At 49.3% G+C, this 13,751-nt stretch overlaps 1 protein-coding gene across 1 annotated transcript; it reads left to right on the top strand.

Moving 5' to 3' along the window:
• Positions 1 to 846: 846 nt before the first annotated feature.
• THY1 (Thy-1 cell surface antigen) lies at positions 847 to 12,141 on the top strand. The gene is made up of 4 exons (XM_081172800.1): positions 847 to 972; positions 8,851 to 8,924; positions 9,733 to 10,071; positions 11,199 to 12,141. The coding sequence occupies exons 2-4, from the start codon at positions 8,888 to 8,890 to the stop codon at positions 11,309 to 11,311; spliced, it is 489 nt and encodes a 162-aa protein (XP_081028926.1). The 5' UTR covers positions 847 to 972; positions 8,851 to 8,887; the 3' UTR covers positions 11,312 to 12,141.
• The last annotated feature ends 1,610 nt before the right edge of the window (positions 12,142 to 13,751 follow it).

The raw sequence follows: 13,751 nt of genomic DNA, 5'->3' as shown, positions 1-13,751 counted from the left end.
CACACCAGGCACTCCTGTCTTCCACTGCCTCCTGCAGTTTGATCAAACTCATGCTGGTAGCTTCGAGAACACTGTCCAACCATCTCGTCCTCTGTTGTCCCCTTCTCCTTGTGCTCTCCATCTTTCCCAACATCAGGGTCTTTTTCAGGGAATCTTCTCTTCTCGTGAGGTGGCCAAAGTATTGGAGTCTCAGCTTCAGGATCTGTCCTTCCAGTGAGCACTCAGGGCTGATTTCCTTCAGAATGGATAGGTTTGATCTTCTTGCAATCCATGGGACTCTCAAGTCTCCTCCAGCACCATAATTCAAAAGCATCAATTCTTCGGGGATCAGCCTTCTTCGTGGTCCAGCTCTCAGAGAAGCTACCTGAGCAGTAAAACTGGAGAGACAAGCCAAAGGCATCAGCTTGGGTCCTTGGGAGGCTCAAGGGTGATGGAGCAGGCCTTAGCCTAGCACAATGGCAGGGGCTGATGAGGAATGGGCACTGGCTGGGCCTGGTAAGAGCTGAGGAAGGCAGGATGGGGCACCAGGTTTGTGAGAGAAAGGCAAGAGGTAAGGGTTGCCTCATAACCACCCATGGAATCTGTATTTGTGGAGATCAGCCTAACCAAATGTCTTCTGTGAAGCCCTCAAGTAGAACCTGCGCCCACCAACCAACCTGAGCCCTCTCCCCAACTGCGAGTCCCTAATACTGAGGCACACCTGAGAGACGCAGCCCAGCCACCACGGCTGTCACTTCCGCCTCTCCTTCCCGGCGGTGTACCACGTGGCGTGGAAGCGGGCTCCAGAAGCTGCTGAAGGCGCTCGCCCCACCCCTGCAGAGAAGTCCGCTTTGTACCGCAGGGGGTGGGGCTGCGTGGGCGGGGCGTGTCCCGGAGCCCCGCCCCTCCTCCCTGTCGCCTCGTGCAGCAGTCTCTCGCCTTGCCCCAGACTGCAGGAGACAGAGACGCGCAGCATCCTCGCTCCGGACGCAGGTAACGGGGCTCGCTTTTCGCCAGGGGACCGCCGGAGGAGCCCATCTCCAGGGTGGGGCGGCTGCAGGAGGAGGGCAGGGAGGAAAGGGGGTTCGGCGGGAAGCGGAGACCGCTGTCTCCTGTTCATATTTTCTTGCCCCCACCCCCGGGAAATTTTGGAGACGTGAGGCCGCAGAACCGGAGGCGGAGGGTGGGGTGGGCGATGAAGAGAGGTGGAAGAAGATGGAGTAGGAAAGGTGGGATGGAGGAAAGGAGCGGCTAACCGCCCGGGGGGAAATGAACACACGAATAAAAAAAAGACTGCATTCCTTTGCGCAAAGGTACAAGCACAGCGCTTACTCGTGAGCAAACGTGCCCAAGATTGCTCTGTTAGGGAGAGACAGAGCCGAGGAAGAAAGAGATGAGCAGGAAGGAGGAAAGAGGCGAGTGGAGGAGCCACGGAGGTGGAGGAGAATAGATCTGGAATGCAGGCAAGGGCATGGAAAGAGGGATGGAGATCTCGCTTGAAGCGGGGAGCGATGCCCTGCAAGGGAGCAGGATTTCCAGAGGGACGTAGTCGTCGGGTGGGACTCTTGCAGCAAAAACATCAAGGAGTCTCCTGTCACCTTAGAGACTAACCCTTTTATTGCGCTTTTGTGGGCCAGACTCCGCTTCCCCAGAGAAAAGGACGGCAAAGGGGGCAAGGTTGGGTCTCTTACGCTTTTGCTTCCTCTGCCTTAGTGACCCTCTCGGGTCCCCTCTGACGCAGCAGCAGCAGCCCCGGAGGGCGACACCATTGGGCGCTGCCATCTTTCTCAGCACCCTAGAGCTTTTCTTGGTATTCTTAGGAGGGTCTCCCTGTGGGAGGGGGTTGCCACCCCGCCCTTCCTCTTGCAGATTTGCCCGTTCTTCCGCCTTACAGACCCCACCGCCACATGCAGAAAGTGCTGGGAGGGAGGGGGAGAAATTCGTCGCCTGCCCAGAAATGCGTGTGTGTGAAAGAGAGGCTGTATTGATGGAACGGATCCGGCATCCGATTTCCAAGACTGCCTAACGCAGGCATACTTGCTGTATCAGCGCCACATGGCTTCGGGGAGGGGGGGGGATTGCTGCAGTATCGCCTACAGGGTAGAGAGCCGTTGCCCTCGAACCAGTAACCTGATCTCCTTGGGTGGAAGAGTCCAGCTGGGTGTCAGGAGCGCTGCGGTCACCGCGCCAAGGTCTAGGAATGTGGAAAACGCAGGTGCAGTCTGGGAAGGCTGGGTGCGGGACATGGCGGTGCCGCAGACCCTGTGCCAAGCGCTCTGCTGGCGAGGCTTTTTCTGCAGATGCCTGTTCTGCAAGGGCAGCACCTTAGCCAGTCCTGCAGCAGCAGCATGGTGGACTGCATTGCTGGTGCAGTCTAGACCGGTCCTTCGATTTCCTGTGGGGTAGGCGTTAAAGTGGGGGGTAAGGAAGCATCAGCACAGGCTGTTGTTGTTGTTGTTCAGGCTGCAGATCTGCAGGCTGGCTGCAATTGACAGCAGTTTGGTCTGTCTCTTTAGCTGGTCACCAGGGAGGAACCTTCTCCATGTCAGCGCAGCTCCTTTATAGGAACATATAGCGGTCTTTATAATGAGCCATAGGTCTATGTAGCTCAGTACTGCCCACACTAAATGGCAGCAACTCTCGGGGGTTTCAGGCAGGAAATCCTGGAGAGCTGCTGCCAGTTGGTGTGGAATATAAAGAGCTACATGGACCAATGATCTGGCTCAGTATCAGCCAGACCATTGGTCCGTCTAGTTTCGTATCGTCTGTTCTGCAGGCAGAAAACCACGCATAGGATTAGTGTTTTGGCTACAGTCACTTGCAGTGGATTTTCAGGTGGGACATTTCCAGCCCTGCTTGGAGATGCCAGGAAACTTTTGCATGCAAAGAAAACGTTCTGCCACTCAGCTGTGCCACTTCCCCACAAACCCAGGACATCGCACAGCTCGAGAGAAATGCCCTAAACTAATTGCAGGGCTATGAATTCTCCTACTGTCTGCCTTGAAAGACTTTATTTGTTCCGAGTGTTCACTGGGCTGCTTCTGCATAAACAGTGCACTCAGGCTATGCCCAGTGGTGCTATTCTTACAACATGGGCACAGCTAACCAATCATGCCGGTTCTGCCAAATTTTGTCCTCGCTCAGGGCGCCATATTACCAAAGTCTGCTCCATACGGAGCGTGCCTGTTGATGTAGGGCGGGGAGAGGGAAGGAAGCAGCAAGACAAAGGCAGGCTTGATATCAAATTAAGGCATGACCATTAGGAAAAGGGGAGGAGTTGGGGTGTGCAGTAGATGGAAGCGGTTCATAACAACAGATGCCCGTCTGACAAGCCCATGTCTGCCTCCTCCAAATTCCTATTTCTCTTATTTAGTTATGCCACCATTCCTCCAAGGAACTCAAGGTGGCGTACATGCTTCTCTGCTTCCCCATTTTATCCGCACAACAACCCTGCGTGGTAGGCTAGGCTGAGAGACGATGACGAGCCCAAGGTCACACACCCTGTAAGCTTCATGGCATGGTGGGAATTTGATCCCAGGTCCTAGTCGGGCAAACTAACCAGAAATACCACACTGGCTCTTCTCCACCCTTCCTCTCTTACATCCCCTTTCAGGGACCTTGGAAAGCTACCTGATATTGAGTCCCACGATTTGTCCATCCAGCTCTGTATTATCTACCTGGACTGGCAGCAGCTCTCCAGGCTTTCAGGCAGGGCTGCCTCCCAGCCGTACCTGGAGAAGCAGGGATAGGACCTGGGACCTTCTGCATGCAGATTAGAGGCTCTGCTGCTCAACTATGAGCATAGCTCAGTGGTAGAGCATCCGCTTTGCATGCAGAAGGACTCAGGTTCAATCCCCGGCATCTCCTGTCTTTTAAACTCCGGAGAACTGCTGCCACTCAGTGTAAACAGTACTGAGCTAAATGGACCAATGGTCCGACTCAGTATAAGGCAGCATCCTATATCCCCCTTCTTCCATGAGCTTTAGTTTTACTAATTAGCAACCCGGTGGGCCTGCTTTGAAAGGGGGGGAGGTAGATGGTGCTCTTGGAGCAAGTTAAAACCTTCTGCGTCCTTTTCTGATGCAAATCACACACACACCTTTTCATATCTGTATTTTTACTCCACAGAGCTAATAGCAGTGGTGGAGGGGTGGGGAGGAATTGGCAAAAGGTCACCCTGAGGGAAAGGGTTCAATTAAACCCCCTTCCCCACAGCAGACCTTCCTGGGTTTTCAGAACAGCCGCTCACATACACAGCCCAACTGCTAATTAATTTTTTAAAAATAATGGGTTGTGTCCTAATCCTCACTCTCCAGCATTAAATCTGCTTTGTGCCTGTGAGTCATCTTGTAATATATCTTCCCACCGCGGAAGTCAGCATGGGCAGCAGCTACTCAAAACAACAGAAGGGATAATTTTGGGGTACGGAGGGGGCCCTCTGCAGCTACAGAGGGGGTGGGGGTCCCTTGCAAGCTGATGAGCCACATCGGCTCAATTTCAATTTATTTATTTGTTTGCTGCATTTATATCCCTCCTTCATCTTCCAAGGAACTCAAGGTGATGTGCATTGGTTCTCCTCTCCCCCGTTTCATCCTCACAACAACTCTGTAAGGTGGGTTAGGCTAAGAGAGGATGGCTGTCCCAAGGTCACCCAGTGGAGCGTCATGGCTAAGTGGGGATTCAAATGCAAAATCCTAAAAATACAGTGGTACCTCGGGTTAAGTACTTAATTTGTTCCAGAGGTCCATTCTTAACCTGAAACTGTTCTTAACCTGAAGCACCACTTTAGCTAATGGGGCCTCCTGCTGCCGCCGCACCGCCAGAGCATGATTTCTGTTCTCATCCTGAAGCAAGGTTCTTAACCCAAGGTACTTTTTCTGGGTTAGCGGAGTCTGTAACCTGAAACGTCTGTAACCCGAGGTACCACTGTATGAAGTTAGCCCCTTGAGAAGGCTCTGGGTTGTGGAAGTGGCCGCTGTCACCCTCTGGATGTTACTGGTCTCCATCAGTCACAGAGGGCATGGCCAGTGATTCCTTCGGGAATAGAGGTGGTGAAACCTCAGGCCTGGCATAAGGCACCTTCCTGTGTTCTTGTTATGCAAAATGGCTTTAGCTCAGTGGGAGAGCATCTGCTTTGCATGCTGAAGGTCCCAGATTCAGTCCCTCACCCTGGCTTCTCCTGGTAGGGCTGGGAGAGGCCCCTGCCTGAAACCCCCATAATTGCAGACAATACTGAAATAAATGGACCAGTGCTCTGACTCAGTGGGAGGTAACCTTTACTGCTTAGTAAAGGTAAAGGGTAAAGGGACTCCTGACCATTAGGTCCAATCGTGACCGACTCTGGGGTTGCGGCGCTCATCTCGCTTTATTGGCCGAGGGAGCTGGCGTACAGCTTCCGGGTCATGTGGCCAGCATGACTAAGCCGCTTTTGGTGAACCAGAGCAGTGCACGGAAACGGCGTTTACCTTCCCGCCAGAGTGGTACCTATTTATCTACTTGCAGTTTGACTGCTAGGTTGGCAGGAGCAGGGACTGAGCAACGGGAGCTCACCCCGTCACGGGGATTTGAACCGCCGACCTTCTGATCGGCAAGTCCTAGGCTCTGTAGTTTAACCCACAGTGCCACCCGCATCCCTTCTTACTGCTTAGTACTCTGGGTAAAAAAAAGAAAGAAAGAAAATCAGAGTGGGAGACATCAGCACAGACCTTTTACAGAGAAAATTACCCCCGTTGCACTGCACATCCTCTCCATGATCAGCTGCCAATGCATTCTGCCACTAGGGGTCCCCAGACTTTTGAGGGTTTCAAGGGAGGCATGTTTTGGCAGCATGAGAAACGGCCATGGGCACTGTTGCCATGTGGGCTTGACAAATCACGAAGACAAAAAAATATGGGTCACCTAGATGGAGGCACACGGAAAACAAAGCAAAAAAGCAAAACACGTGTTCACACCCTGTCTCCCCCCGCTCTCCGGAAATGCACAATGCGCTCTCTAAAAAACAACAAAACATTAAAAGCCAGGCAAGCCACACAAACACACACACTCCAGCCTGCCTGAAACAGCAAAACCCATATGCCAAAATCAAAACCCTGAAACAGGCAACACCCAAAGGACCTTGTCTTGTAAATCTGCCCCTCCCAGAGCAAAACTTCATACAGGTTTGAACGAGGAAACAAGTGAAATAAAAGTGTAGAAAGCTGCCTCCTTATCAGGTCCTTCTAGCCTAGCATTGTCTGCACTGACTGGCAGCTCTTCAGGATCTCCAACAGAGAAAGGCCTTCTGCACCACTAGCTACTCGATTCTCTTAACTAGAGTTGTGGCCTTTCAAGCCTGAGGCCTTGGTACAAGGCATGTGTGCAGTGAGTCAAGACCTCCTTCCCTCCGCTTGCAGCAGAGACCAGGAAGGTGTAGAAGGAGGCAAAAGACCCAAAACTGTTTGATTGCCACAGCAAAAGGGCATAGGCTTGAAATAACTGCATAGCTTTCTGCGTCTTTGCCCTGCCTCTATTTCCCTCCCGCTGCTGTTGTTTTCCCCTGTGTCTTATTGTAAGCCCCTTGGGTTCAGGGACCTGTCAGACCTGTGCCTTCTAAAGCAACCGAGCTGTAAAGCTCAGGGAGGTTTATTCAGGCACCTGCTTTCAGTGCTGCAGGGAGGGGACAGCATGAAGCAGAGAGCCCTTGTGCATGTGCAGAGTGCCGCTCCTTGCTCACTCCAGTCCTGATGTATCTGGGAGTATGAGGAACTGTCTTTCAGACTGTGCAACTTTCTAAGAAAGGCTGGAGTCTCCAGAGAGTCTTTCTGAAGACAAAGTTGGGCAGGGGCGGGGTGTTTTTGAGGCCCAGACTGACTCCAGCTACAAAAGCTGAGGCTTTTGTTTTTGATCTCAATCTTTCGGTATCTTGATTTTTAGATCTTACGATTTGTGTGGAAATCTGGTTGTGTACTTTTGAATGTGTTTTGTTTATTATTTATGAGTACTTTTATTACATTTGTAATTTTGTAAACCACTTTGTGAGCCACCTTGAGCATAGTTTTAACTATGGAAAAACAGCATACAAATAAGATGATGATGATGTTGATGATGATGAAGAAGAAAGTGAATTGGGGTGGGGAGAGAACCAAGCTTTTTTGCCATCTTCCTGAAACGAGAAGAATAGGCAGGGGCTAGGAGCCAAGTGACAATAGGTTTTTCAAAGCCAGATGAAAGACTGGAGTTGAAATCGTTCTCCTTGCCAAAGGAGCAAGCCAACTGCTAGCAGCTGTGCAACCCTTGATGGATCTGCCAATACTGATGCAATGAAAAATACTGATGCAATGAAATCTAAGTTTTATGTTTGTACAGCAGGCTGCACGCCCCTCTCTAACCTGCATCCAGGCAAGCAAGAGGCGTGCTCAGAGTTCAAGGACAAATTCCAGCCAGGCAAAAGCCTTCACAGATTATGTGGAACAGGGCTGGCAAGAGGTGTGGCCTGGAGAGGGGAGTGGTTAGTGAAGAGATGGAGGTTGAATCATAGAATCAAAGAATTGTAGAGTTGGAAGGGACCCTGGAGGCTCATCTAGTCTAACCCTCTGAAGTGCAGGAATCTTTTGCCCAGCATGGGGCTCAAACCCTTGACCCTGATATTAAGAGACTCATGCTCTAGCAACTGATGCACTCTGAAGAGAACCCCAAGGCCTGATAGACATCCTGGAGGGCCTCATTCAGCTCCTAGGACTGAGGTTCCACTCCCCTCCTCTGGGCCGTCCTTCTGCCATGCCAGAAGGGGCAATAATATCCCACTGAGAGACGCTTTTGATGGCTGCCCCACGACTAAAGGCTTCCTTCTTCTGGACGCTCTCTGAAGGCTGAGTAACCTCTAGGAACGTTGGGTCTGGGCTGGCAGAGAGAGAACATATTTCTGAGTCAGTGTCCTTCCCTCTGTGGGCCAGAGGCAAGTGTGGAGCAGCCCAGTCTGGGGTCTTCCTGGTTCCAAACTGTGTTGTGTTGGAGACTTGGGAGGAAAGGTGGAAAAGACCTGAGGAGGGTGCAGGATTTTCACAAAGCCAACCGCATGGCACCAAAGGCTGCTGGGAGGCAGAACGTGCACAGCAGCGATTCCCTATAGCAGGAGCAGGAAACCGTTTTGACCTCTGAGGCCACATGACATGGGTGGGCAGGGCCAGCGACAAAAGCAGATGGGGCAATGAATGCAAATGTTACTTGGTGAACACAGCAGGGCTTGCTTCTGAGCAGATACGCCTGAGATGGCAGTGCTTTGCTCATGTGGTTTATTACTTAGGGATGGTGAGAGAGATTGTGCTGCTTCTAAGGCATCGTGCTGTCTGCTAGAGCCTAGCTGAAGGGGTTGATGTGGGTGGGGACATAGAAAAGCAGGCTGGAGATTTCTGCTAAAATAATTTATAAGTTCCTTGTTCCCATGTACCCCAGAAGTGTCTGGAAGAGGCTATCTATCTATCTATCTATCTTTCTATCTATCCAAAAGCACCTCCTTTGCCAAAAAGGCACACTCTCTCCATCTGCCTGTCTCGCTCTCCGCTTCCTCACCCGTCTCTTTGGCGTCTTTCCCCACTGCAGGAGTCTTAGGATGACTCATCCCCAACTTAGCTCACCCAGCGCTGAGTCATGGTTTCCGCTGCAGGGGGAGAAGGGCCAGGTGGAGGGGAATCAAGGGCCTGAGGCGGGAAGCAAGGGGTGTGTGGCGTGTGTTGTCTAGAGAACTGCAGGCCCTCTCCCCCAAATCTAGCTCCTGCTTTCTAATAAGCTTCAGACCACGAGACCAGCTGTGTTCAGCCAGAATAATTTTTGACAATTCCCCTTTTGCCCTCCCGGTCCCATCTCTATATGATTGGGTGCCTTTTCTACTCCTAGATTCCTCCCACGCTCCACACCGTAGACCGAAAGGAAGATGAAGTCCACCATTGGTATTGCAGTCCTCGTGACAGGTAAAACTCTTTCCTTGTACTGATGTCAAGGGTGCCACTTCCTTACATGAAAAGTATTTTTTTGAAAAAAATGCCTTGGTTCTCAAACACCTTGGTACTCAAACAGCTTGGAACCCAAACACTGCAAACCCGGAAGTAAGTGTTTGCGAACTTTTTTCAGAAGCTGAACATGCTCTGTTTTGAGTGTTACGCTTCCATTTTGAGCGCCACGCTTCTGTTTCGAGTTTCACACTGAGGTCTGCCTATTTTCGCAGTTTATTTTGCGTTTTTGCAGCTCTTTTTTGTTTTGTTTTTGTGACTGTGTGCAACCTAGTTCAGCTACTGATCGATCGATTGATTGTGTGACTGCAGTACATTGTTTATTGCTTTCATTTTATGGATCAGTGGTCTCGTTAGATAGTAAAATTCATGTTAAATTGCTGCTTTAGGGATTGTTTTTAAAAGTCTGGAATGGATTAATTCGTTTTGCATTACTTCCTATGGGGAAAAGCGCCTTGGTTTTGGAACGCTTTGATTTTGGAACAGACCTCTGGAACGGATTAAGTTTGAGAACCAAGGTACCACTGTAAATGAATCAAAACAATAGAAACCAGCCCCCTCCCAAAGGAGGTGGTGTCCTTGCAGTGACCCAGAAAGAGAGACCCGAAAGGGATTCTCCCCTTTGATGAGTTAATTAACCTAACTTGATGGATTAAAAATGCTCTTGTATTAATTTCACCTCCCAACTGATGAGGCTGCAGGGATTGCAGCTCAGCTCTGCAGCTCATTGTTTCTCCCTGTGTTGGTGAAAACCTCTTGCCTTCCTCAGTGCTCCAAGTTGCCCGCTGCCAGAGGATTAGAAGCCTGACTGCTTGCATGAGTGACCAAAGCCTGCGCTTGGACTGTGCGTACGAAAAGAAGACTTCGAATGCCCTGAGCTACGACTTCCGCCTGAGCAGGGATACCGGCGTGGGGGTTGTTGTTGCCAGCAACCAGAACGTCCCCAACGCCATGTACAAGAACCGGGCCAACGTCACTGTGTCCAACAACCTGGTGTGCCTTCACCTCGCGGGCTTCACCACCGCCGATGAGGGGACCTATGTGTGCAGGCTGAAGATCACCAACGACTATGAGGATAACCAGATGAAGAACATCTCAGTTTTCAAAGGTGAGGAGGCCTAGATGCGAGGCAGGAAAAGAACTCAGAGGAGCTGGTCTTGGTCCTGAAATGGGGTGGATGGGTGGGAGAGAAATTCAATCTCGTTTCCATCTTAACAAGAAACTTCCCAATTCACAATTAGACCAGAACACAGCTAACCTTCAAAATTCACACTTCTCCACATTTTGCAGTGCCGTTCTTTAGCCGAATAATGTGCACAGAAATGGAAATCCTGGGGATAACATGCAAAAAAAGGCACCTATTTTAGTGAAAACGAGACCAAAATTATTGTATTGTGGGAAGTTGCTGGCGAAAATGTGTATATTTGTCAAAATGGTGTAGCAGGAGAATTTCACACTAAACTGCTGTCAAACTTTGATGAACTTTTCTTTTTTTAAGCGCAAATTGCTTCAGAATTGTGGAGAACTGATATTAAGGCTGGATAAGAATGAGAAATTCGCAGAACCAAAAATGGATGGGTCTGTTCATCCATAAGGGTGGTGAAGTGTGAATGCAGGCAAAGATGTTTATTGGGTTAGATTTAAGACAGGAAGCAAAGTAGCCAACCCAAATTCACAGGGGGTGGAAGGGAGGGTAGAAATCAGGTAGGCACATTTTTGGTGATTTATTTTGGGTTCGTGACTTTATTTTATTATCATCCTTATTAAGAATGGCACAATGAGTTAAAGTAAATAGAAAAAAATTAAAAGGATACATAAAAAAACATTTTAAAGGGCAAAGGAAAACAACAGCAAGAATATGGCAAGGAAATATATTTATGGTTACGGAACTATATAATATGTATGTAAATGGATAAACTTATGGTTTCCCTCAAGTCTGCCTTGACTCATGGCTCACTATGGTTTTGATAAATACTTTCCAAATATCATTAGATTTGTCCATACATCGTCTTTGATCCGTTTGTGGGTTGCAAGAGTTGTCATATCTATCTATGACTTTATTGAATGATTCTGATAGACTGATTGCCATTCCTAAGGTGATTTCCCTTTTAAAAAAATGCTTAAACAAGTAGACGGCATAAAAGAGAAGGTCGGGATTCCCAGGCACAGTGTTTTCATCTGGAAAACTAATGCAGCCCTTTCCCCACGTCTGAATGCGCCCTTTGTTTCTTACAGACCGGCTGGAGAAATGTGCAGGAATCAGTCTCTTGATCCAAAACACCTCCTGGCTGCTGCTGCTGCTGCTCTCGTTGCCTCTCCTGCAAGCTGTGGATTTTGTGTCCCTGTAAAGAAGGAGAAGCGAGCAAAATGGGGAGAGGGAGGGAGGGAGGGAGGGGGGGAGGATGGGGAGAGCCGGCTCGGAGCGGACTTCAACCCAACAGAGCATCGTGGCCCTTTCCTTTTTTCATTGTTGTTCTTGTTCCAGAAAGAGGCAGCCGATAAGGAGGACGGTTTGACGCCAAACCCCGATTGTATCTCTTAATATTATCTCTCTATATCTCTATATAGCCGCATAGCTGATGAAAGTGACTGATTTGCGCTAAAAGCCAGTATCATGCCGCTACATTCAAGCAATGGGTCACCAATGGGGACGGACAGGAAAAGGAGGGGGGGGAATCCTCAGCACATCATCCGGAAATCAAGCATGGCAGAATTTATGTGCCACTGCCCTTTCTTTTTGTTTTGTCCCATGGCAACTTTGACTATTTTGGTTCCTCTCTTTTTTTGCCCAACTCCCCCAAATGTGGCCTGCTTTTTGAGGGCGCTGCTGGTTTTCCGCAGCTTTGTCTTAGAGAATCGAGGGAAGGAGGCAATGCCAGTGAGCCTCAGCATGCTTTTAAAATTTTAAACCAAAGAGGTGCGCAGCAAAACGTAGAGGGGGCAGGCAGGCGGGGTTCAGCCCCATGTGGGCATAGAGCAGGGGTAGCCAACGGGATCTTAGACTCCAACTCCCATCAGCGCCCAGCCTGCGTGGCTGTTGACCAGGCATCATGGGAGTTGTGAGGGAGACAGCATGCATTGAGAGCCTGCATATTTCTTGCAAACCACTTATAGGTTTAAGTACAATCAGTGTAAACATTTTGTTAAATGAAATAAATTAACTTTTGGAGGACAGCCACACTGCCTACACGCAGAGTGCCCTTTCCCCTCTGAAGTCCACAGCGGTCCTTATTGCAGCGTGGCCTCCTTATCTGCTGGGAATCCTCCGCGAGAGAATGGGAAATCTCTTGCACCCAGGGTTAGGTTGCAAAAGGAATAGCAGAAGCTTTCAAATTCACTACCGGGGGTGGGCGCTGGCTGCTGAACGAAGGAGTCATAGCTTTAGTGGCATGGAAGTCATGTGTTTGCATGCAAAAGGCTCCAGATTCAATCCCTGCCAACCTGTCACTGTTTGTTTGCCAGGGAGCAGCAGTGAGGGAGAGAGTTGTATGCTGTGACTTTCATTTGTTTGTTTTCATGCACGGCTTGTGGGCTTCCCAGTGTGGGCAAGTTCAGAAAGTTGGGTGCTGAGCTCAGGTGCAAATGACCCAGCAGTGCTCTTCTTACATTTAGGAGAGCCTGGAGTGCAGCAGTGGGTGGATGAGCTTCAAACTTGCCCATCATTTGCTCTGCGTAACAGGATCCTCGAATTGGCTGGGTTCCGTGAAGGAGAATTAAAATCAATCCTAGCCCAAGCAACTGTTATGCTAACCCTGGTTTGTTTGTTTTTCAAGGAAGATTTTAAAATTATTGTTATTGCATGGCACCCCAGTCTCCAAGTGATGTGAGATTCCAGCGGTTCCAGCTGCTTACCCAGGGTTTGTGGAAATGAGGCATGGCAGAGACTGTGTTGTCTTTAATATATATGGTTTATTTACACATATATACAACCTGAGCCTATGAAGGAGGAGATCACAGGATCGGCACCTCAAAGGGGTCATGTTTCTCCCATAGTCACAGCCTTGGATTCAAACAGACATCAAATATTGCTTTCTAACATTGCTCTCCCTCTCTTCCTTCAGCTTGCTGCTTTCCTTCTAGGACACATCTCTCCTCACCTCTCAACCCTAAATTCTGGCTTTATCTGTTGAGGGAGGGGGACCCACCCATTTGCAATCTAGCAGAAGCCCTTAGGTCTTTTGTTCTCTTAATGGCCCATCACCCAGAAGGCTAGCCTGACTTGATTAGCCTTTGAGCACTTGCCGAAACCAGAGATTAGATGCTTCTAGCATTCCGTTTAACACCCCAAGCCTTGGTTAAACACTTACTGGATCCAGGGATTAGAGTGGTCTGGCATCCACAAACTCATAACACTACCCCCCCCCAAAAAAAAAAATCAGACACCTGTCCACACATTTTCAACAAACAGCAAAATATCTCTTCCCTGTAGAAAATTCACAGACAAGTAAGCCAAGGCATTAGAACACACATTGTTAAAAACAGATAAGAATACACAATCACACTTTTAACCCAACCCAGTACTGAGTACAGTAACAGCTTATTCCTTTCAAACAAGTCAGGCTTTCTCCTTTCTCCTTAGCACACACTCTGAGTCAGTTCTGCGTTCCACACTTGGCATGTCCAAGATAGTGAGTTTTGACATGTTTAAGCCAGGATACAGCTCTCAGCACCCTTGTTCATTCTTTCCCTTGTGCTCTTGCTGCACAAGGCAGCTTTCAAACATACAGTTAGCTGAACAGTTCCTACAAATCATTCAACAGCCCCAAACATGCAAAAAACACAAATCAA

The sequence above is a fragment of the Podarcis bocagei genome (assembly GCF_964188305.1).
Source record: "Podarcis bocagei genome assembly, chromosome: 15".
Taxonomy (NCBI): Eukaryota; Metazoa; Chordata; class Lepidosauria; order Squamata; family Lacertidae; genus Podarcis; species Podarcis bocagei.
This window is presented reverse-complemented; position numbering and strand designations above follow the sequence as displayed.